The sequence below is a fragment of the Leiobunum rupestre genome, chromosome 2 (genome assembly GCF_980474605.1).
Source record: "Leiobunum rupestre chromosome 2, qqLeiRupe1.1.hap1, whole genome shotgun sequence".
Classification (NCBI taxonomy): Eukaryota; Metazoa; Arthropoda; class Arachnida; order Opiliones; family Sclerosomatidae; genus Leiobunum; species Leiobunum rupestre.
The window spans coordinates 76,550,297-76,574,767 of record NC_143385.1 but is presented as its reverse complement, the minus strand read 5'-3'; the positions used below and the strand labels follow the sequence as shown (position 1 = coordinate 76,574,767).

The 24,471-nt window shown below is 37.5% G+C and overlaps 2 protein-coding genes across 2 annotated transcripts in view; both read right to left on the bottom strand.

Annotated features, from left to right (window-relative positions):
• LOC149959051 (peroxidase-like) overlaps positions 1–19,466 on the bottom strand; it is a 34,971-nt gene extending 15,505 nt beyond the window's left edge. The window contains exons 1-10 of the mRNA XM_090165128.1: positions 19,252–19,466; positions 16,250–16,423; positions 14,647–14,850; positions 14,483–14,587; positions 13,811–13,921; positions 12,713–12,848; positions 5,237–5,410; positions 4,100–4,304; positions 2,763–2,944; positions 1,270–1,439 (exon numbers count right to left, since the gene is read on the bottom strand). Of these exons, the coding sequence (XP_090021254.1) occupies positions 1,270–1,439; positions 2,763–2,944; positions 4,100–4,304; positions 5,237–5,410; positions 12,713–12,848; positions 13,811–13,921; positions 14,483–14,587; positions 14,647–14,850; positions 16,250–16,423; positions 19,252–19,408 (1,618 nt within the window). The 5' untranslated portion in view covers positions 19,409–19,466. The remainder of the gene's footprint in view (positions 1–1,269; positions 1,440–2,762; positions 2,945–4,099; positions 4,305–5,236; positions 5,411–12,712; positions 12,849–13,810; positions 13,922–14,482; positions 14,588–14,646; positions 14,851–16,249; positions 16,424–19,251) is intronic.
• A 1,685-nt stretch (positions 19,467–21,151) lies between these two features.
• On the bottom strand, positions 21,152–23,986 carry LOC149959050 (uncharacterized). The gene is made up of 3 exons (XM_090167329.1): positions 23,970–23,986; positions 22,887–23,128; positions 21,152–21,297 (listed from the first exon to the last, which is right to left on the bottom strand). Exons 1-3 carry the CDS (start codon positions 23,984–23,986, stop codon positions 21,152–21,154), a joined length of 405 nt encoding a protein of 134 aa, XP_090023455.1.
• Positions 23,987–24,471: the final 485 nt, after the last annotated feature.

Sequence of the window (24,471 nt, the reverse complement as noted above, 5' to 3'; positions counted from 1 at the left end):
GTTTGTCGCCTTTCTGGATCCTTTTTAGTCTATGATATTATATCGTAGGTAGATGGCGATAGCATCTCCACAGAACGATGAAAAATAAAAAAATACACTAACTATGACCAGTGCTACTTAGTCCCTCCGTTCCTTACTACGAGGCGTTATTTATTGGTTTTAACTTCCTTCCCTCCCCAAGACATACTTTCCTTTCTCCCCTCCCAACTTGTATTTCGCTCGTAACATTCATTAAGAAATAGGTCCGATTGACACAGTTTTCGTAATTAGGTCACTTTTGATATTATACATAGTAGGGCGCCCTCTATAATGTAAGGCGCCATCTATCGTGACATCTTTCTTTGTTTTTAATATTATTTTAATTTTTTATATTTTATTTTTTGAGACTTAGCAATGACAAAGAATGCAAAACAAGAACTTAGTATTAACAACGGTATTCGTGACGGATGAAACAACAACTTTAAAAAAAACAACTAACTGTAACCGTACCGTGTATGTGGATTTACTACCCTACCAAAACGCGTTACTAGGTGGCTTCTTTAGGCTTTAGTTTCATTAAATAACAGTATATCGTCCCGGTATGCCTTGCAGTAACCCACGTACTAACTCTGGAAATACTTCCGGAGCTGATGAGACACCAAACGGCTTGCTCTTAAATTTATAACGTTCCCAATGTGTTGCAAACGTTTGATAATTACTCGGAAACTTCAATTTGCCAAATCCCCTTGAGCAATCCAAGATAATAAAATAGTTAGACCCTTTTAACTTAACAGCTATTTCGTCTAGCGTTTTAGGTGGATGATGTCTTCGTACTAACTAAATGAGTAAATGGAAAAAGATTTAAGATGACGACCCGCTTCTCAAAACAGGCGATTCTGTAGCATCTTACAAAAAATTTTAACGATTCTATGGTTCTTAAATTTGAATGTTAGAAGAAACTTTCGCTTCTAGTGGCGTAACTGATCTAGAGATCCTCTAGAAAAAATTCGCGAAGAATGTTACACATTCTCCAAGATCTTCAGTGTGAAAACTAATTGACGGTTGTTAAATTCATTTTCTCGTAAGTCTGTTTTCCCAGTGAGTGCCCTTCATTTTCTTTTTGCGGCACGGTTTCTTAGCGACGGCAGCCAGCTAATGTATTTGAGAAAACGCGCTACGTGTTACATTCAAAGTAATTAAACCGTGCCGTTTCTCGAGCGACAGCACGGTGCCAATGGGTCCTAAGACATTCCAAGTACAAATATCCATGAGTAAAGAGAAAGAGCTTACCGTCGGTGAAGGAGGCAGGCTGATTTCCGTGTTCAAAGTAATGTCTGTCCCCAAATTTCGTGTAGAAATACTGTTGCCCTATCAAGCACCCGAAAGTGGGTCCGACGATGGCGTCTTTCAAGTGATACTCGTGCAAACCGCCAGTCCACAGGTCGATATCTCGGACGTATCTGCGGTGAGAGAATTTTAAGTTTTAAGTGGGAAATTATAACTAATATTGGAGTGGGACAAACCGTTTGGAAGCAATTTTTTTTAACATTACTGGGCAAATAAAAGAAAAGGGTAATGGAATTAATTAATGAAAGGAAAAATTTAAGTAGGTAGTAATCGTAAAACATAAGGGGCAACGTGAATGGTTGGTGTAAGAAGATTTTTGGTTAGGAGGAATGTGGTTTTCCAAAACGTATTAGCTTGAAGAAAATAGTTACTTCGCGAAGGGGAAATATGATACCTGTAACACAGGCTATTACGGCTGCAGGCTAATATGTGACACGGAAACTCAACAGAGGTGCTCTTTGGTTAATATGATGGTGGCGACTTCTAGAGAACCTTCTATAGCTGCTGCCAACTTAGTATAAAAACTTTACTGGAAATTATTTGGCGGTAGTGTACAAGACCCCAACTCAAAAGCCGAGGAACCCGATACGCGCTTTTTCACTTAATTATTATCTATTTCCTTTCGTCCAAAAGTTAAAAGCGTCACCTCTTTAGAAGTATGTGTATGTATATTAACTATTATTAGAATCAGTTTAAAGAGGGCTGGATTAACCATTAAGTAAAATAAACACATGCGTATTATAAAGTAGGAGAAACATTGTCAAATTATCTATATTTTGAAATATATATACATGGCGGCTCCAAAGTGTTTAGGGCCTCTAAAGGTCTTAATTCTGCCTTGAGTTTAAGGGATGTCTGTCTAACAGATATAGAAAAACTGGAAATAGACGCTTCAATATAACCCTCTTACTTTTATTACCGATTGGTCAAATAGCCAATTTGCCTGGCTAGTCAATCCATACTCAAGTTAAACCAAGTCAAATAGGTTCAACATTCAATTTATAATTTTAATTTATCGATATGCAAAAACGGCGTTGAACGTAATACAAGTTAAAGCAAGTTTTTCGAGTCGACGCTCACCATCGCGGAGCTTTTTTGCCCTTTTAATAATCCTGTCCATATTCTATCTATTATTACTTCCTTGGCCGAATAGGTTTTATTGAAGCTTTCATTGTGTAGAGAAGAATTTTCCGGCGACCTTCTGCCCGACCACTCGCGTTGCTCTAGGAAAACCACATCTTTGGGAAAAACACAAATTACATTTATAAATCGAATTAGATTGGAAGTGAAAGTAAAAAGAACGTTTAGACATGTACAGAAACGAAATCAAAACTGTGATTCTATTCAGATAAATGTGTATCATGGTGTAGCCACTAGCCAGTTCTGTGTATTCAGTATGAAACATCTTTTTAAAAAAAAGCTTCTTGAATTTTTACCTGTAAACACTTCGCAATCTGTTGATATTATCCGGAGGCATAACAGAAGCTAGATCTTCAAAATTGAATATTTGAATGTTGAAGCAGTATTTAACGTAGTCAATATAGCTCTTCAGTCCATGATCTCGGCCTCTGTTGATGTTAATGGCGGCTAGGTCCAGCCCATTGGGTTTTTCCCGAACCTAACGAATAAAATTAACCACTGGATGTTATTTAATTAGAATACTTGCAGCAGAGTTTAAAGGATGTATTATGTATAAATTAGGACATTCGATCAACCACTTTCGCGTTTTAACCACTAGGAGCGCTGTTCGACCTTTAGGGTGAAAGGTCTATAGGAACCACTATACAGCTTCATGCAAAATTGGGAGGCCTCTCCCGTGGCCGCTCTTCCTAGTTTTGTAGAAGATGATTCGTTCAAAAAAGATTCTGTTAAGCAATTCGCTACGTAAACTTGGGGTGAACTTCTATTTTAGTATACCAGAGTCCAGATTTGGGGTAGTGTAAAATGGCGATTTAAAATAAAGTCACTGCCCCCCCCCCCCACCCGGAAATATAACCGCCAATTTTCAAAACATCTTATGCTCCCTTTAAAGAAAACGTCAAATAGTCAAGAAATTTTAGAACAATCGAATTTCTTAAAGGAAAATAACCCGAACTCATTTTTTATAGGAGACCTCAAACAATTTGAGCAAAAATTTACTATCTAGCGCCAGAAATATAGAAAGTCATTTATTGGAGTGGCCATTTTTGGAAGTGTTGGTGCTGTGCTATTTCCTTATTCGTAGACTTTATTTCGCGCTAAAACATGGTGGCCGCTAGCAGTGGTTGTGGGTGGTGATTTATGATTCTTACAGTGATAATATAGGCTTCTGTTATGGTGCTTTCCCCTTTTGAGTATGAAGGGGCGAAAGCTTTCCACATTTAGGGAGACCCTATCCAATGTTGTGTTATTATTTTATTTAACAATTTAACATATTTCGAAAAATAATCCTTTAGTTATATTAAAAAATGGACCTTCTAGCTTGTGATTGTTAAAGCGTTTTCCATTTGCCTCCTAGAGGTTCGCTGACGTAATTAACCTCACTCCGATTGAGAAGAAAAAGGAACATATTCATAAAATTTGAGAGCTTTACTCTCAAGCTGAAAGGAACATGCAAAGAACTTGCTGCGTTGGATCAAGCAAAAAAAAGATCTGAGAGCGATACCGATTAGTTGATCTGTCGAAATCGGCAGATCGGTTTCGAGCGCTCTCATCGCAAAATTCTTAAGAACTTTTTCAATACATTTCACGCGGCTTTCCATATAGAATGGTTGTCCTATTCCTGAATACTTACTTTGTAGAGGTAGTGTGTGAGATCAATGGCCATATGTGGGTCGAATGTTTGCGCGGGCTGGTTGCTCAATCCCAGGAGAATCGAGTCCAAGCTGCCGTTGTAGAGAGGCAGAGGATTGAAGAAATTGTCCTTCAGGTGAAGAGTGCTCACTTGACCACCGCTCAGGATTTCAAGGAAATCGCCGTTAACAATTGAATGGCCGTACCTAAAAATGTAACAGATATCAATGGAGTGGCATATGATTGTCGTCATATCTAAGCAAATAAGTTCCTCCAGCGAGAAAAACTTGCGACTTAAACGCACTGGTCCGACGCCGAGCCTAATTACTGAGCCTAAAGGACATAACATTCTAATAATAATCGACTCTCAGTAAAATATTCACACTCATAAGGTAGGGAACTGAGAACCTTATGGGAAATATAATTTTAAACTTGATTGGGAGGTGAAATGCAAAGAACCTGAATCTCAACTTTAACTTTAATAGTCAGGTTAAGCCTTTGCCAGATACTGCGTATACAGGTGGTAAATGTGTGAGTGTAGACCTAGCTTAATTGTGCACAGACTGTTTACGCTGCATGTTCCCTCTCCGCGTTTTACAGTCAAATAACACTTATTATCCATAGTTATAGAAAGTAATTTTGATCAGGAAACTATATTCGTATATCAAAGGTGCCCAATTTAGCGATCCCGACCTTCAAAATGGTGACCTCGACTTTCGAATAGTCTATCCCGACTACAATGCCTAGGAGTGTGGTGGCCAGCCCTTCATGCCAAAAGTTCCCTACACTTACTATTACCGTTAACCTCAACAGGTTTTTATGGAAGGGGAAAACCCCTTAAACCAGTGGGGAGAGAACTGGCAAACTCAACGCCGAAGGAGTTGGTGCAAGTTTTCACAAAATGTCACAAGTTGGGATCGACCCCGGCCCCTGTTGCTCTGAGGCGAAAGTGCTAACCATTCCGCCACCCCACCTTCCCAAGTGTGTTCAAATAAAATTATAATAATAATAATATCCGTTTATTAGCACGCTATTATAATAATAATAATATGGTTTCCTTTTATGATATACTTTCCCCTGTACTATTTTTCTTATTTTAAAAAATCAGTCTGCGAAACGACGTGTTTAAAAGACTAACCTGTAAGCAGCCGTGGAGAACTCTGAAAAAATTCCAGGATTCAAAATCGGATTGTACTCGGTTCGTCCCTCTACATGAGGCCAAAGGTCGAAGTAGGTCATCATTGTTGGGCCAATGACTAGATGAATGTACTCCCGAAATGTGATCATTTCGATGAAAGCTATCACGATTCGCCTGAAAAATTAATTCTCAAAAGTCAGATGGTTTTGGTAAACGTTTTATCAGGATTTAAGAAACTCCAGCTCTTTAAAGGGTCCCACCAGGCTCATAAGGGGTGAAACATGCACCCCCCCCCTTAGCCAGTCCGCCTTCTGTTTTCAGTAATTCCCTTTAGCGGCGCCCCGCTCGTCAAGAAATGTGCGATGACGGAGTATTAATGTGTTTCAAAAAAATGCAAATATCGAAATGTTTTGGTGCACATTGATTTTCTTGTTCATTTTGTTGGGAAAATGACCCAGGAAATATTTTACGTAAATTCATCAATATTTAGGACTGCCTCAACGAGCTAAAGTTTTACCATTTTAAAGAAACCAATTTATATGCAAAAAATAATGATGTCACTCAAATACTTTAACTGAACGAAATATTTAATATATATTACTTACTTAAGTTTACACAGGGTTTATTATAGTAATAAGTACTGGTACACAATAAAATAATTGGCAGAAATCCCCACAAAACCAGGTCCTAACTTGTGATTTTCAGCAGTTATGACTTGGTTTAGTGGGGCTTTCTGGCAAATATTTTATTGTGTACCGGTACTTATTTCTATAATAAAACTTGTAAAAACTTAAATAAGTAACTAATATTAAATGTTTCGTTCAAGTAAAGTATTTGAGTGACATAACTGATTTTTGCTTATAGTGGTAAAACTTAACCTCGTTGAGGCAGTCCTAAATATAAATGAATTTACTTAAAATTTTTCGTGGGTAATTTTCTCATCAAAATAAACAAGAAAATCCATGTGCACCAAAACATTTCGATATGTGCATTTTTTTTAACCACCCTACGGAGTATGCTTCTGCCGTTTTTTTTAATTCTATATCTGTATTAATGTTAGGCCAAGTCGTGCCACGATGTCTTCAGGTGAAATAAATATTAAAAGGGATAGATCAAAGGTTTATCTTCTTGACGAATTTGACAATTGGGAAAGAGTAAAATATAATTGGATTGAGGTTAAATTCGGGAATGTGGAAAGACCTGTTCGACCAAGGCTTAGGGATTCGGATGTAATGAAACAAAACATTTCCAATGTGGTTTTTAATCGTAAAGCAATAGAACTATTCCAGTCTTCTACGCAGGCAGAAACGGCATCTGTGAGGAATTGTAATATACCGAAGGTTAACGTATATTTTATTCAACATATATTAAATATTCATGATAAGTACTGCGAATATTGCTATCAAAACCAATTTAACCCTAATTCTGATGGGCCAAATATTTTACTCTCGGATTGTAAAGAATATAGTAAACCAGAAATATAAACATCTTTTAAACACAATTCAAATGCTGGAAATTTAGGCAATAGGCAAAATACGGTGCTTCTTCAAACCAATGGTTTACAAGAACCAGTAACATCAGGAATTCATACCTCGAACTTGGAATGGTTATCCGGCCGTATTCCCTATGGTAAGATCTCGGGGACCGTTTTCAGTGACGTGTATGAGAAAAAAAAATCTCCCCCTCGCACGCGTCTCCCCTCTTTACGAGTTTTTACCCCGCGCAACCTCCCGTTTTTACAACTGTAGTTTTTTGTTGTTCGACTATCCGGCCATTTCGAAATTTAGGGGTTGAAACCCCACCATTGATAGCGACGGGTCAGCTCGCTCTCCCGACCTCTCCATGTGGAAGGATTAAGTCCGGCATTGTTAGCGCTGTCAAAATTGTCAGCAGTTACAATGCCCTTGAGAACCGCGAAGTCCGAATTACGAGGTGACCGTCGCTATCAATAGAGCGATAGCGAAGGGAAAAGCAAAAAGATGTTTGAACCCTTTTTCGACACTGGGGGATGAAATTATCTGAAACTAGGATTTAATACCATTGAAAATCGTATGAGAAAACACGTATGCTCTGACGTCAAAATGATGGGGAAAAAACGGTCCCCTAGATAGAGACGGAAATCGGGCGAGATAACCATTCCAAGTTTGAGGTATGAATTCCTGGTAACATCTAATAGTTTTCAAGAAGAAATTTTACCAACTGCGTTAGATTTGATAGCGACCGAACTTGAAAACCAAATGCTGTTGGCCTTAGCAAAGAGAGCTTCGGGTGCAAATTTTAGTGATAAACATAATTCGGTAATCACAATTAGTTCAAAATGTTATACCAACAAGCAAGAGGAAGCTGTTTACTAGTCCAGTTGAATTGCAATTTAAAAAGTAAGAATTCACAAATTTGTAAAGCCTCTTTTTGATTTTTAAATATTTACCAATTTTTTCAGAATTTCAAAACTGGTCAGCACTCCAAAAATAAGCACTTTAGAGGTTTTAACACAAAAAAAACTTTTTTTCCAGAATCAATGTAATAATTCAATAATTCATTTAATTTAGTGGCCTCACTTCCTTTTATTTATTTTTATTTTAAAATTTTTAGAGTAAATATATCTCCAATTTCAAACTTTTCTACTCCAAAAAGTGTCGGAAACCACAGTTTTCAGACTAAGTAAGAGTAATTTATTGCTAATGCCAATGGTGAGTATTTTAATATCTAATTATTGAAATTGTCTTATTAGTGCAGCACGTGAAAGTCCAGGGGTGATGTAAAGGATGATAAAATTGCCGAATAAGTAGATAAGTCCATAATGAAAAGGGATAGTAAAGCTAAACCCTAAATAAATTTGAAGAAAATTAAAAACTCACTAATAGCTCGTACCGATAGGTCTTCGAGCGAACAAAAAAGTGAAACTCGGACCAAATAGATCTTCGAGTGATTTGATAAATAAGTTGCAACAACGTTGTGATATATCGGAAGTAGTCACTAATGGTCATATGCAGATGAAATCTATAATGAGTATGAATTTCCTCTCTCAAATTTTCATTTTGTTCCTGAACAACTATCCTGTTTTAGAAAAAGAGTTTCCGTAGTTAAAGCACTCGCACGATATTTGGCACGAAACTCAGTGTGTTTGTCCTTTAAAGTACTTTTCTAACTATAAATTTTAACTCATTTTAGGTCAGTAAAGAATAATTTGTGGTGATATTCGTGACTGGATTGATGACGTTGTAACTCATTTCTGGTGGTGTGCTAAAAACTGTAATAACAAGACGTACAGAATACACACAATCCTTTTAATGTGTTAAGTTTGTTTGAGCTATTCACAGCAACCTGCAACGCCGGTATCACAACCAATATATATCAACGGCCACACATAATTGTATTTACACTAATTTGTTACTTTTAGTCATACCTTGAAAGCATCGAAGATTCCTTCGATCAGTGTCTTTCTTATTTTTTTCTTCTGATCACACTTATTTGATACTTCTGGTCATACGTTGCAAGCATCGCGTACTGCTCCGATTAGTGCCACAGTTATTTGTTACTTCAGGTCATACGTTGCAAGCATCACGTACTGCTCCGATAAGTGTCACACATATTTGTTACTTTTGGTCATATTAGAACGGCCTTGAAAAATGCCAGAGATAAATTCGCGTATAGTCTCTATAACCACGCGTATTTCTAGTGTTGGAAGTTGAGGGGGGTACGTATACGCTGTCCAAAAAACCTAACTAAGAATTAAAATTAAGCAACGTAATTGCAATTCTAGGTAATATGGAAACCACAGCTTTTCAAAAATAATACTTTCATGAAAATCGGACCTAAGTTAAGGAACGTCATGTCGACTTACAGGCGGAAATATAAAACCACGAACATTGGGGTCCCTTAAATTACCCCGAAAACCATACTTAACATTAATATTTACTGATATAACCGAAGTTGTAAGTCCGCTGAATCCTAATCTATCCAATAATAATTTTTTTAACGTTATCGGACTTAATTTTAAAGAAAATATCAACCACACAAAGCCAAACTAACGGAAACGTTAAATTGGGCAAATGCCCAACATCTTGGGCTTCGATTCCAAAAATTTATGAACGACTATCAATGGCGATGCATGTACACCCGAACGAGATATCATTTACTCTTCTAGCCCTAACCGTTGAAGAGATATGCGCGACACGGCAGCATTGGCATCGGCGGCAACGGCAACGGCTACACTGTACATGAGACTAATACACACAAATCCTTAGGATTGTGTGTAAAAACGTGAATAAAATGCGAGTAAGAATCGTTTTTCTAATAAACCTGTTTCCTGATTGGGAAAACGTTTCATTCTGTAGAGTGCATACTTCTTTAAACTTTTGATATTAATTGTAGATGATGTGGCTCTCACACTTGAACCACGTGCAAAATATCCATGAATGCCCTACTGGGTCATGCAAGCATGAAGACCTTGAGCCAGATGAAAGGAACAAGCCATGGTTATCGCGAAAAAGTGTGTTTTCGGAAATTACAAACCATAATTTGTGACAAAATATTTCTTAAAGATTTTTCTTACTACACGAACTATAGGTGATTATAAGTTTTTTAAATTAGGCAATAAGATTTTTTTGCTGACAAATTACAATTCTTTCAGACATACTGGTTCCCTTGAATCTTACCACAGCCTCCTCCTAAAATATGCATCTAAGAGGTTAAATTTTTATTTATCCGTAAGCATTTATTCATGCACAATTGGTGAAAATTATTTGCCTGCCCCACGCTGTTCAAAGATAGGCCATTATCAAATTTTTACATTTAGCACTAGCAAAAGTAGCTCAGAATAACTGTAAACTATTTGGGTGGCATGCCGAAAGTATTTACCTAATCGGGTGATTATGAAATTCAGTTATTTAAAATTTCCTCCCCCTATTAATATAGGGGAAATAAGTTTTCAATTCGTAGAGATACTTAATTTATCATCGCTGAATTTTACGAATCAACGTATTATGATATTTAAAAAGTAATGGTAATATTTATATTTTAGATGGCAAGGCTATATAGCTAGGAATGTTCTTGCTGTCTTAAATTATAATAACAAAGTGTTCATGCCTATTTCTTTGAATAAGAATGGTGAACCAAGGTATATTTTGGAGCTATTTAGATTTGATATGATTATTTATTCTCTGCACAAATATGAAACTTGGTATTCTTGCTTAGGATGAAAAGGAAGAACTCTAAAGTAACTTCAAAGTGGACTATCGTACCGGTTAAAGTGCCAACAGATCTCAAACATGCTAAAGAAAAGTAAAAGAAATGTTCCCACCTAATCCTGCTGATATAACTAATAGGAAAAATATCGCCAAAACACTTTGCCCGGAGCGAGCAGAACTGATTAGCGCTAGGGAAAGACACTCTAAATATGGTAATTGTTCCAATTTTGAAGAAATAATTTTGTGAGGAAAAATACCATCATTGCATTGTTAACTTCATGTTTAATCCAAAAAATTTTTAAATACAATATTAAAAACTATTCATCTAAGCCTTCCTGGTATCCAGTGTGGTGATTATTGGAATAGGGGTATCTTGATCAAATTTTGTGGACAACACAGGAAGGAATTACTCTTCTATTTTTAAAGCCACTGCCAATAAGTACATTGTCTGTATTCTGCATAGCGGTAGCGTTTCTTACGGTCAGCTTCATCGTCATCCAAATTTACCACATATTGTCTGATCATAAATTGAATTTCCAGATTTTCTTTATCTAAAATTAGGTTTTCAAAATTTCTATAATCTGTGATACAGCCGGTATTCCTTCTTCTTGCACAACATTTCCGTTCAACTAGAGTGTCCATAGCCACGCATTTTTCACATTTAACCCACTTTATTGTAGCGTCAGATGGATTTGGTGAGTGGTGTGGACTTGGTGGTTCACACTTTTAAAGAACTCATCCATTTCTTTTTGCCATTGTTCAACACTGCTCGCAGTTGGTTTGGTGGACTTGACAGCTTGCTCGTTTTGTTCTTCTCAGTAGCTTCGAAGCAAAATGTGTGGATTTTCTTCTTGTAATGTATGCAATATTTTTTGCATTACAGACAGTGTCAGTTCGGAGACTTTTACATCAACAATTGTCTCATATTGCTACGTAAATATAATATCAGAAATACATGAACCGAAATTATCAACGACCTCCTTTCTATTGGGGGGCATTTTCCCATAGTACAAGGGGAGGGAGGAAATAAAAACCGAACGGATTTCAGCCCGCCCGCGGGAGAGGAAAAATTCTAGTGCATCACGGGTAGATTACTTCGACATCTAGTGAGAGGAAAGATCAATAGCCAGGTGGCGTACTCAAGTAGCCTTGGTGAAATCGAGAGAGGCTGAATTTCGAGGGGTGTTTTCTCCTCCTTACTAAATAGGGGGGGGGGGGGAACTTGCCTCCCGTGTTAGAGGAATAGGACGTTGATAATTTCGGTTCATGAATTTCTGATAATATTTAATAATTTTTTAATGAAGGTTTATTTAACTTGCCTTCGGTGTTTCTATGTAGTTGTCATTGGTTGGTAAGTTACCGTTCTCACCACCATTTCCAAGAACCAGTGTTTCGTTCTGTTATATAATATTAATGCCAATTTAATAAACGATACATTTTAAGTGCAGGTTTATTTAACTTATCTTTGGTCTTTTTACGCAGTTGTCATAGGTCAGTTGATTACCGTATGATAGCCTATTTCTATGTATCGGTATTTCTAACTGAAGACTGTCATTCTTCATTTCAATTCGAATAAAATAATTTGTTCATTTGAGTTTGATTTACTGCTTTTAAAAATATTACATTTACCTTTGATTCGTTTTCAAAGATCACTGCGTTCTGACTATCTGCTCTCTTTTCTTTGAGAATTTTCTTGCTATATTTAACTGCTTTTTCTTCTCTTGACTCGGTTTTTCGTTAGCGATCCTGCTTTTTTTAAGTGCAGGCAGTTCCACTTGCAAATAACTTATTTCACTGTTTTTTTATTTTGCCGTTGTTACAATCCACCCTTTTCGCACATGAACAAGCAGGGGTACAATAAACATTTATTTTTCGGCAAGGGCAAACGTTTCGTCTCTTTCCACTGAGGCAATTGGTTGTACATGAACAACTTTCCATGGCGCAAATACAATACTCCAAAAAGACTTGCGGATAATCGCACAAAGTATTTCCGTCGACAACGGACCACCACGTGAACCACCACGTGTTTTATAAAATTTCATAAAACATTAGTATAAAGATGGCGCTGTAGTACGAGACCGATTTACGACTTTTTACCAAAAAATATATGTTGGATTCCGCGATTAGAAGTAGGACAATTTCACCCACACTCTCATCCCCTTACGAGCCTAGTGGATCCCTTTAAGGTCTTTACTACACTGGGCAAAATCAAGTCTTTTTGGCTCCGGGAATCCAACCCCCTATGGTAATCCCTTGTTAGAGCGTTAAACGTTATGGGTCTATTTACCTTATTTCTTCGAACAAAAGTTTGTTGCTCCAATGCGGATTAACCTGTCTCATACGGTCCACCAAAAGATTGTGATAGCGCACGAAAAGAGTGTTTAGCGATGTCAGTCCGGGGTGTTGATTAACTCGGACATCACCTGAAACCATATCCAATCACACAGTTTCAATATTTGATCTTCCAAAGTTCTACTTTATTACCCACACTAGGCGCCGACCGCGCTTTTACACTCGCTAGAAATCTAGTACAATTAAACGCTGCTGATGACCTTTTAGGGTGAACAGTATTTTGGAGCCACTATTCATGCCGGCTTATGCAAAATATGGATGAGTGTGCCTTTCCGAAAATGAGTGGTTAAAAGAAGATTCTACTAAACAACTCACTGTGTACACTGGGGAGAACAGTTTGATCGTACTATACCGGAGTACATATTTGGCGGTGTGTTAAATAGGATTGAAATTTAATTTTTTAAACAATTTTCCAAATAACACGTATTACTTTTCTAAATATTGAATACAACTGTTCTCATAAAGTTTTCGAAAAAACGGAATTTATAAAATTAAATTTGGTAATTTTTACTTTGGTTAATGGTAATAATAATAATAATAAGCTAGGCTAATACCCAAGGCACCAACTAAGGCCTCAGTAATCAAGCGACTTTTAAAGCCATTAGTTCAGGTGGCCAGGTTATAATGCGTAGGAGGGTGGTGGCAAGCCCTTCATGCCACGCGAGCCAACAGCTCCCTACACTAACTATTACCGTTACCCTCAACAAGTTTTTATGTAAGGGGAAACTGAGGAGCTCTGGAGACAATCCCTTAAACCAGTGGGGAGATAACTTGCAAAAGGAGTTGTTTCGAGTTTTCACCCAGTGCCACAAGCTGGATTCGAACCCGACTCCTCTTGTTGCGAGGTGAAAGTGTTAACCATTCCGCCACCCCTGTGCCTGTGCTAAACAAAGATAAATTAGCCTCAGATTATTTTCGATTTAAAATTAGACTAGTTAATTTAAACTTCAATCTATTATGCTGTCATTCCAAATATATCTCGAATTTTAGCCCCAACTGCAACCATAAGGTACGTAAAATGCGGATACTTTACCCGCGGTGAAACAAGGAAAAGCATGATGGCTACTTCCACACTGACTTCGATTTGGAGACCGGGATCGCGGCAGAAGGGGTCCAGCGCTAGTCAGAGTCACGGCCATTTTCGCTGCAAAATCAAAGATATCATTAGAAATACTGGTCAGTAGAAGAGTGTGATTGGAAGCCGGGACTGGTTGTCATTCTCAATATATCTGCGTGAATAGAAGTGATAAATAGTGTTTCAAAAAGATATTACTTAACATAATTTGATTCATTAGTCCATTATGTTAACATACGTAACACAATAATTCGTAAGTGTGTCTTAAATTAATTTTCCTGACAATAACTTTGTTCTTAAATTAAGATACTTCTATGACGCAACGAAATTCGCATTATCTTTAAAATTGACAGGAAACGGAAGTAAGGTAAGCGTCCCCCCACATCTGGTACAATTATTATTTAAGGCTTAATAAAGCCAAATTTCCTCTTTAAAATTTGTAATTGACTTTTTCATTGGTGGAATAACCTAACATACGTTTTCAGAAGTACGAAGAATCCTATTCACTAGAAGCATTTTTATGAACGAATATTTTACATACCAGCTATAAAGTTGAAATGATTAAGACGACTTTGATATAATTCAATTATCATTTTCCGAAAAACATTGCTATATTACCAAGTTACCAACCTTCATCGTTGTAGTCTCTAAGGGAGCTGAGTTCTTCGATGGAATTCCCATAAATTCCCGAGCCATCCAAAAAGGCAGTGACTTGATTCGTTTGTTGCCGGGCCCCTGTCGTGGAACAGCCATTAATGACGCGTCAATTCAACTGGGTGAATTGGATAACTCACCTAAAGAGCATGATAGGCACGAGGCGGATCTCACGAAGTTGAGGCAGTTGACACCCACTCTCGGGTAAAATGGATCATTGGCTGGGATGAGGATCGGGGCGCATCTGGGGTGCAGGAGCATGTTCGGAATAGGGTAACTGGGATCGGAATATGTCAAATTTGTTCCTTGGTACGGCTTACAGCAATCTAGTACAGACGAACCACCTAAATAGCGAAAAGTTGAAAGTGTTCAAAATGCGCTTTTGCCTCGCAATGAAAGATGCCTAGTTCGACTATTTTTTATCACAGTTGGTTTTTTTTTGATATATATAAAATGAAAATCGTTCAGGTTGGCACGGTCCTAAGTGGTTCCCTTATTTCTCCCACCTCCTGTTAATGAATGACCCTTGGGATGCTCGAACCCAATTTCTTCTTTTTCAAAAAATCTCTGTTTATAACCTTGTTTTGAACATTTTAAAGTTTTGGGGGAAGACTTTAAAAGTATTTGTGGGAGAGTGTCGTTTCTTCTTATATTACCGCTGTCAGTTACCGTAAAAGCCTAGATATTCCACCATAAAATAGCACATACATTGACTTTCTATACGACCCGGCTCACTTCTTCGATTGGTTAAAAATAATTCCTCCTCTTTGTAAAACTTACCTATGACGCCACGTGACTGGAGGCCCTGCTGGAACGACCAAATCAAAGAACATTGCTTTTTTTTGAGAGAGTGACACAAAAATAACTCGAGTTGGGAGGCAGAGATCCTCGACTCGACCAAAAAGTCTAAACTTAGCCCGGGAGGCTACAGTTTTAAAAGTAACGTCCGTATCAATGTCGTGAATGTAGTACATCCTACAAGTTATCTGATAATAAGAAATAAAGGAATACGTTCGAGTCGTGAATGTGTGAAAGGTTGAGTTCGAGCCGACGTCTACCGCTACCTTCTGTCCGCTTATCTTCCTCTGTTCTAACTTTGTGGGTGGGTTTTGGGTAAAGACTAAGGGATTGCGATGGTCAGGTGACTAAAGTTAATTTTGTGAAATAAACGACCATTGGCACGATATTGTGAGAGTACCAATTTGAGGACCCATAATTCTTTAGTTCTAAGCTAAAATATTTCAGGAGATCTGTAACCTTTCATCTTCAACGATATCGCTAGGGGTAAACTCAAGGTAAGTAACATACTTGAATAAATTAGCGTGACAGTCATTGGATGGAAACTCGGAACGACTCCCGGTTATTTGGGTTTTCCTCTAGGTCTTCGGTTTTTCCTTTCGATGAAAACGTGTTGAGGTTATCAGTAATAATAGAGAGCTGTTTACTCTAATCAAATCTTTCCGAAAGGGTCTTAAAGACTTCTTCTCACTAGAGGAAAGTTTACTATAGAGCTCATACTCTAGATATGAAAATCGTCTACTATAACAACCGATGGAGATCGATTTTTTGGAGGGCATGTGATGGAAGTGGGTAATGGCTTCGTTACAAAACCGTCAATTGGAAAGCTCTAGGAATTTGAATCTGGGGTACGGAGTTCTATATTATCTTTGCTAGAGGCAGCTGCTGAATTTTGAATACTAAGATTGATCGCAATTCCTAAACTTATAACGTTTTAATTATTACCTGCGAGAAACGATTTGGTGAAGGTAATGTCGTGATCCACCAGTTGACCCCACTGCATCAGCATATGAGTTGCGATGGAGTTAGGTTGGTCCTGATGTCTGTGAAGAGTGGTTGAAATGTGACGCGGATTTGGCAGTGGAAAGCCATCCACTGAGGTACGCATCACTGATACGCCTATCAAATCAAATGCCAGACATTGGATCAGAGTCGTAGGAACCGGGAATGAAAGGGAGGAAATGCCTCTACCAAGTATTATAATGTAATTATCCCCTCCAACTTTTTGGTCGCTAAAAACTACAAATTCTCCAAATAAAAATATTAGAGGCTAAATAGAGATAATATTAACCTACGGTTCTTAATTTTTTAAGAAACATTGGTTGAGCATCATAATATATATTGAAACTTACTGAAATCGTTCCTATTTTTGTGTTAAAGATAGACTGAAATCAAGAATTGATCTATTTATATATAGAGATAATGTTTATATTCTGTCAGTCGCGACGCATCATGAACCAGGGGAATCAACAAAGGGGGGAGGAAATTGAAAAGGAGGCGTTCTTATATAACGCGTCGCTCACGCGAATGTCAATCGCGTCAAGAGGATGTAATATTTAGGGAGCCAATAATGCGCCGCCTGGAGTTGATTGAATTTTAAGGGGAGGGGCCTGGTTCTTATCCTGGAGCTGCAACGGGAGCGAAGGTAAAAATCAAAGGAATATAAACATTCTCTCTATATATAAATAGATCAATTCTTGTTGAAATCCATCTATTAAATTTTGAAATACAAAAGATACTAAATCTTTTCCGGTATTTGATTTTTAAAAAAGATTTACTGATCGCCAGGCGACTGTTCTCCCCAGACCACAGGGTTTAAGCTGCTTGGCCCCTCCTCACTTCTCAAACGTTCCTAACCTACTGCATTGAATTGTTTTACACATGCGAGGCACTAAAAACTCTTCCAATAATATTATTAATTACGAGTCTAGGTGGCGCTGGGGCATCATGCTTTTTCGAGATAGCGCTTAGGATCAAGCGTCTGCTATTATCAAATTAGATAAAATTTCCAAAATCTCTGCAAAGACAGTCAAATGAAGGTGGCGAGGTAGTTTTGACAAGGTAATAATATCGTTTGCTACCAAGTTTATAAATTAAAATGCTACCAATGCCGAACCCTAACAAATATCAAGTTACTATTAATTTAAATCATCTGAATTTTCAAGAATATACTTATTTACACTTGGGGAAAAGTAATTGTTCAAACGATCAACGGTCATCATGAGTAATATACTAATTTAACTTCGTAGCTTTGGTTATGGCAACCATTTAGTGCGGTTTTTTTTCTTTATGCATGGATGACGTCTGGTCATGTGAGACTAAAATCACTGAATAGGGTAGTTTTTACCCGGCCCCCCAGTCTGTTTGAATTTTGTTAGAAGATGTAAGTTTTAGGGAACCAATGAGATAACGGGATGATTTGACTGATACATTAAAGGGAGGAACATACAATAATTACTTTTTTGTTTACTACTACCATATTTAAATATGCCTCTGTAAAACTTTTCCATAGAAAAAATTTAAATGGGACTTTGTTTCACAAAAAACATACAATAAGTGGACCCAAAAAAATAAAAATTCCCACATTCCTTGCGTTATTGAAAAGGCAGTGGCGTAACGACAACGTTTGCTCCCCCCCCGCAGGATATCAAAAGGGCCCTTTATAAAAAAAATCTTTTTTATTGGTTACCAAGCATTAGTACAATTTTCGTAGCAAAAAATTAATTCTTAAGACGAAAGGGGCCCCTATTTTGTGACAATGTCATGCCCCCCCCCCCCCGCGGTCGTGGGCTCTGCGGGTCCCTAGTTACGCCACTGTGAAAAGGCGTACCATTAGGTTTAGATCAAAAATTCCAATTAGAAATTATAATTTTAAGTTATTAATACATAAAATGTGACGAAGGACAACTTTCTAATTGGAATTTTTGCTCTAAACGTAATGGTTCTCAAGATAATTTTAGTATGACCTTGAAGGTAATGGTTCAAGGTCATACAATTTTCCAAATATTAAAATATCCTACCATGATGCGATTGTCTAGCAAATTTCGATTATGTAGCACGACTTGTTTTGGAGTTATTAGCGCTGTCTTGCAATTTTCCCTTTTACGACCTTTGTGATTTTGGTAAAAATTTTCTCGACTTACTATTGGTCGAATCCGATCATGTTCACGCTATGTAGGCACAAAACGTGACGGGGAACACTTTTCTAATTGAAACCAACTTTCTAACACTTACGGTTCTCGAGATAGTTTTTGGATGACCTTGAACCATGTCTATCATTCTTCTTTGGCCCCCTGCACGAGCTACGTAGCATAAAAATTTTAAATTCCTAGAGAAAACGGTTTCTGAGATATTCGCCATGTATCGTTTTTTAGTGGACACCCTGTATATCCATTTTCAGGATTTGAACCTAAAAAACACGCACTGAAATAGCCCGTAAAATAAATTCCAACATCTTCTCGGCCTTGGAATTTGGGGGTAAGAAAAAAGGGGAATATTTCGTGACTGCATAGCTGCCATCATCATCGCTTTGCGACTTCATTCAATTCATAATTTTAATTTTAATTTTACTAGTTCAAAGTTAGAACTTTTTTCAAACCTTTATTTCCGAAATATGACGGTCAGCCTACATAGATGGCGTCATCGTGATTTACGTTGACCCATGGTTGATCACAGATATTTATTTTTCGGCGACAGTAAAAAAACGGTTTCTGTGGATGCACAAATAGAATCCAATCCGGTTTTACCTCCCTAACTAGCGTTCAGTTTTTAAAGTAACACTTAACCCCATTCATTTTATCGTCTCTAAGCCCTTGTTTTATGGATAAGAATATCCGGATAACTAGAACGCATGATTTTGCAAGGTTAGGACTCTCAACAGATCTGTAGCTCAATCCGATTCACCCAAATGTTTATCGCCTTCAAAATGTAGTTACTGAATACATTACCGTCAGCGTATTCGGGTGCGAGAACTCTCTGAAAACAGGCGAACGCTTGTCCCCAAGTTGGATTATTCGGGTTGTTACAAGTTCCGTCCATCGTTCTGTATCTACTCAGCTGACAGGAGACACTACGAACTTTGTGACACGTTTCTAGCGCTGCCATGCCACCGCGGATTCCGTACAACGAAAATTTCGGAAGTGAGTAATACACTTCTTCTTTGTTCAAGCTGAGCCTGAAAAGTTCAATTATTGGCACATTTAATCTTATAGTCATATCAATAATGTTTTTATTTCTAATATGGGAAATTGACTATGTTGAGATGATACGTGGGCATCATGATGGTCGGATTTTTCACCGGCACGAGGGGGAGGAACAGTTACCGGCGGCGTGTGCAAACGTCAGTTTTAGGGAACCAATGAGATAAGGGGCTAATTTCACTTTTTATAATGAGAAGGAGTTTACTCTTCTGGCATCTAGGAGCAACAAGCACAGCACCCCACACAAGGAGAACGCAAACCGTCAAAAGTCGCGCATTTTCTTGCGTACATTTTTCATTGGTTAGACGCTTTAGCGGTTGCTGTCGTCGGAAGGTGAAAATTCCGAAATGGTCTTCCCCGTCGCCCGTAAAACGTTAAGAGTAAAGGCTCATCCAATGAAATTTGTACACAACCCTGCGTTAGCGTGTTTAACGGCCAGCTGCGTTCTCCTTGTGTTTGTTGCTCCTAGCTGGCATGAAGTAGATTTGGAGCAGCGCTCAAAATGGTTTCCGCGTAGTCATTTTCCCTAAATAAAAATAAATACATTCTTGGTAATATTCTTAATAAATGATAATATATATAGTAAAATATAGTACAATGAATAAAATTTGTTAGAAATTGGTTAGCCGTCGTCATTGAAAGAGATCAACTCTAAAGACACACATTCGATTTATTAATGAAAAAGTCTTTGCTTCAAATTTAGTTTAATCAGTATCTTTTTATCTAGAGGTGAGCATATTTGATTATCTCTGTCGTGATACCGTTCGTCACAAACATAGTCTGCTGCTGTTGGGGAAAAGGAGTACACAGATGGGAAAATATTCCTATGTTTCGTCACTCAATCTAGCCAAAGATAATATAGAACTCCGTACCCTAGATTCGAATTCTGAGAGCTTTCTGATTGCCAGTTTTCTAACGAAGCGTTTACCCACTTTTGGCACGTGACCTCCGCGAAATCGACCTCCATCAGACGCTGTATTGTCCTATCGCGGTCAACGTTTATGACGCGCTGTTGGCTTATCAATAGTTGGTTACCGTGGGTGCATTCAAATTCTAAGAAACAGTTCTTCCGAAAGTTTATCCCCGCGAGAACTCGCTAAAAAGTGTCAAATGATAATTCATTCTTCTCAAAATGGCAGCTAGAACCAAGTGAGAATTCTCGAAGTCGTTCTCACTCTTCTCAAGAGAACTCGTGAGAAGAGATTACGTCACGTCCTGAGAGAGCGACCGTCAAAATTCTGAGAAGTGAGAATTATCACTTCCACGGGGAGCATTCTTAGAATTTTTACGTGCCCCATAATAACTATGGAGTTAATGGTTTCGGAGTTCTGGCAGGAAGTTGGTAAACGCTATTGACTACGCGTGTGGAAGTTGTTTATTAAATATTAGGATGTTAATAAAAATAATTAATAGCACAAAGTTGCTATATTGATACCATAAAATAACTGGCTTTATATAATTTATTTTATGTAGCACAGCGAGATCTTTTTACGGTCGGAAATAGAAGATCGAGTTCGCTGACCTCTCCACAAAATATCCTGGTTGGATCTCTTTTTGTGTCAATTTCATACGTTACGGCTTCACTATCTTTTAATAAGTGTCATTTTTTTTAGAAAATAACAATTTATGGTTCTTTAATAAAATCTGTTTAGACGCACTTGTTTTGAATTCTTTTGCTAAGTTCTTCCAGATGATCTTCAAACTGCTCGACCTCGTACAAATATTTAGGTTTGGCTAAATAATGCGCATTGTGTCTCGCAGTTGCTGACAAAATATTTAACGGGACATATCCATCTATAAATATTCAAGATTACGTTAAACAAACAAAATATTAAACAATACTTTGAATTTGGTCTTTTTGAGAAAAACCATCCTAAAATATAAATATAAATATTTCCCAAAAAAGTCCTTCAATATTTCACACTGTGAAATATCTCTCAGACTTTCTCGTGACTAAGCTCACAAATGACTTAATTAAAAAAAGCGTGACAATTTTTTCAATCCGCTTTGTTAATCAAATAGAAGCCTGTGTGATAAGAAACCATTTTCCAAAGGGCGGAAACCAATCTGTAATAAAGTGGCCAAGATGATTGTCAAGAGGTCATTTAAGACCATACGATAAAACCACAATCCGTGCTCCGCTAGGAAGTATTAATGTAGAGAACCTGGACTTGCAAGTTACTCTTTATATGGTTCTTGTAAGGGCAAATCACCGTGATGGTAAGAGCGACAACACGAATAACTTGTGTTAAGTCTAAGCTTTGGTTTCCACTAGGGCACGTAAGGGCGCGTCATTCAACTTTGTGACGTACAAAAGTTTTGAAGCTCGTCAAGAAAAATGCTTTATGACGCGCGATAGTGAAAACTGAGCTTAACGAAGATTTTTATAGCGATGCATTTCTCATTTTGAAGTGAGTATCCATCCTAGTGGAATTACTTTGGCTCGAGTATGGATTGTGGATGGCTTGTGAGGAATGAGGATAGAAAGGTGAAACTGGTGACCAATCAACCATAAATATTTTATTCAGTGGACCCCTTTTCACACCCGACGATTTTTTACTTATAAATATTATTATTTATAATAATAACATTTATATGTCTTTATTATTTAAAAAATAATATATTTGAAATCTGGGGCGTTTTGCCTTTCAAAATTGGTTTTCCAAACGCTGTGGGCTTTGCCAAGGTTCGTAAAAATTCTTAGGCTTTGCCCACCGACCCCCTAAATAATATTTCCTAAAATTTCAGAGGTTCGGCAGATTTTGATCCTGGTAACGAAGGGTTCCACGGAAAATAAAGGTTGAAAACCACTGTTCTAATTACCTTAGGAGGTTGGATTATGGTAGCATTAAAATTTCGCTTATAAATCGGAGTTGCTTTCCCGAAATTACCCTTCTTTCATTGTTATTGCGCAGGAGCGCCATCTAAGTTATTTACATAAAGATAGACTTAAGTGAAAATATTTATTTACTTTCTAAGTTATAAAAGTAAATACATTTTATTAAAATACATTTACCCAACCTTATTTTCTTATTTTATTTCACGAGGTTCTATTTATCTGCCACAGAGGGAGCGGCTAACAAATAAAATGCTTCCTTTCATCAGATACTCGTTTCTACCACTAGTATAACGTCGTAGTCCAACCTTCTAAAGTTGAATAACCATGGTTGTATTTTAACAACAAATCGAAACTGGATAATTAAACAAATTTAACACTTAATTCGGTAGCCGCGAACAAGCATCGCCAAGCTAAACGAAATATAACTTATATATACTTAAAATCGTACCAGCAACAGATAAATTTAAAATTGGATGTCCCAGTTACGCTTTTCAATTAGAAACACTTTGCGCGTCCACGAAGGGGGACTCGTGAATGAACTTACTTTGCTGAGCAATAGCTTCTTCGAGATTTCCTTTCAGTCTCATGGTGGTCAGAATTTCCGAATATGTCTCATCCAAGAGAGCGGGAGGGATGTTCGGCGGGTGATAGCCACTTCCGGCTCGATACGGAAAGAGCTTCGGGTAGAGGTCCACGTACTGCTCCGCTTCCACGCCATGGAGGCCTCCGTGATGGCTCGCAGTCAATACTAGCCACAGGAACTGAATTATTGCCCAATATGATATCCTTCAGCAGAACGTAAAAAATTAAAAAAGTGTATTTAAATTAAAATTAATTAACTAATTTAGAGAAAATTAAGTAAGATTGGAGAGGTAAAAGAAGGTTCTCTGTTTCAGAGCAACTCTGGCCGGGAACAAAATTCCACCGTGTGGTTTTGGGTCAGCTATTTTGGAACATTAATCGCCTTTTTTATGGTACTACATCAGAAGTAAATGAACTGCAGTTATCGAAATAGCGCTCAGAATTGGAGGGCGTTTTCCTTTTGAAAATGATGAGAAAATCGAATCAAATGAAAGCTAATTTTCATCCCTGTCTTTTAACGCGATAAATTGTACTTCTTAATTGTGGGTTTAGCTATTTCTATGTATAAAAAATGGTTTCACAAAAACCAAAACGTTTCTATTTCGGCCAAGGAGGGCGCAAAATTTCAAATTCGAGGTAAAATGTAACTTCATAAGGAAAACGGCTCCAACATGTGGAGTATAGCAGTCTGATAACTTCAGTTCATTTACTTCTGACTACATATAAATATTTTGAATTGCATATTAATTTTAAAAATACCCTAATATAAATAAATAAATAAATAAATAAATAAATAAATGACATAGTATAATTATATGCAAAGAGTGAAACGATTTAGCGTCGTAGTGTTCTTTCTTTGTTTCGTCAAGCATAATTGGATATCATAAAATCATATTAGTTCCCCAACGCTTTCTACTTCAATGTCTTTCTTCCACGAGGAACTGCCTACGCTTCTGACCATAGGGCTGCACCTCTCAATGAATAGAACCTGATTGAACATCTTTCCCAAAGAAGGCTACCTGGGTCTCGAGAAAACAGTACTTACGGTCCAATCAGGCCCATAGCCACGGGGGGGGGGGGATTCGGGGCAATGCCCCCTCAAAAATAAATGTTGTCCCCTCAAATGAAATTTTTATTTGCTTCCACCTGCCCCCTCAATTTAATCCATTCCCCCTCAAAGAATATTATCTGCCCCTTCATTTTTATTAGTTTTTTAAACTTCTATTCGTTGAAATTCTCCTTTTGGACCACTTGTCTTTGTCTATGGTTTAGATCATTATTTATAGGTGACTATTTCTTAATAAAATACAAATTGTAGAATGGTCTACTTCAGAACACCAAAAACATTTCACGGCACCACTTATGTTAATTTTCGAAATTAGGTAACGAAAAAAATTTGCCCCCTCACCAACAGCTAATGCCCCCTTAACGAAATTTTTCTGGCTACGGGCCTGGGTCCAATGGAAATTTAACGTCATTAAAAAATTAATATTTAAGGTCAATACGCGTATCTTGAAGTCAAAAGTTGGTCTTAATAAGTTTAATAA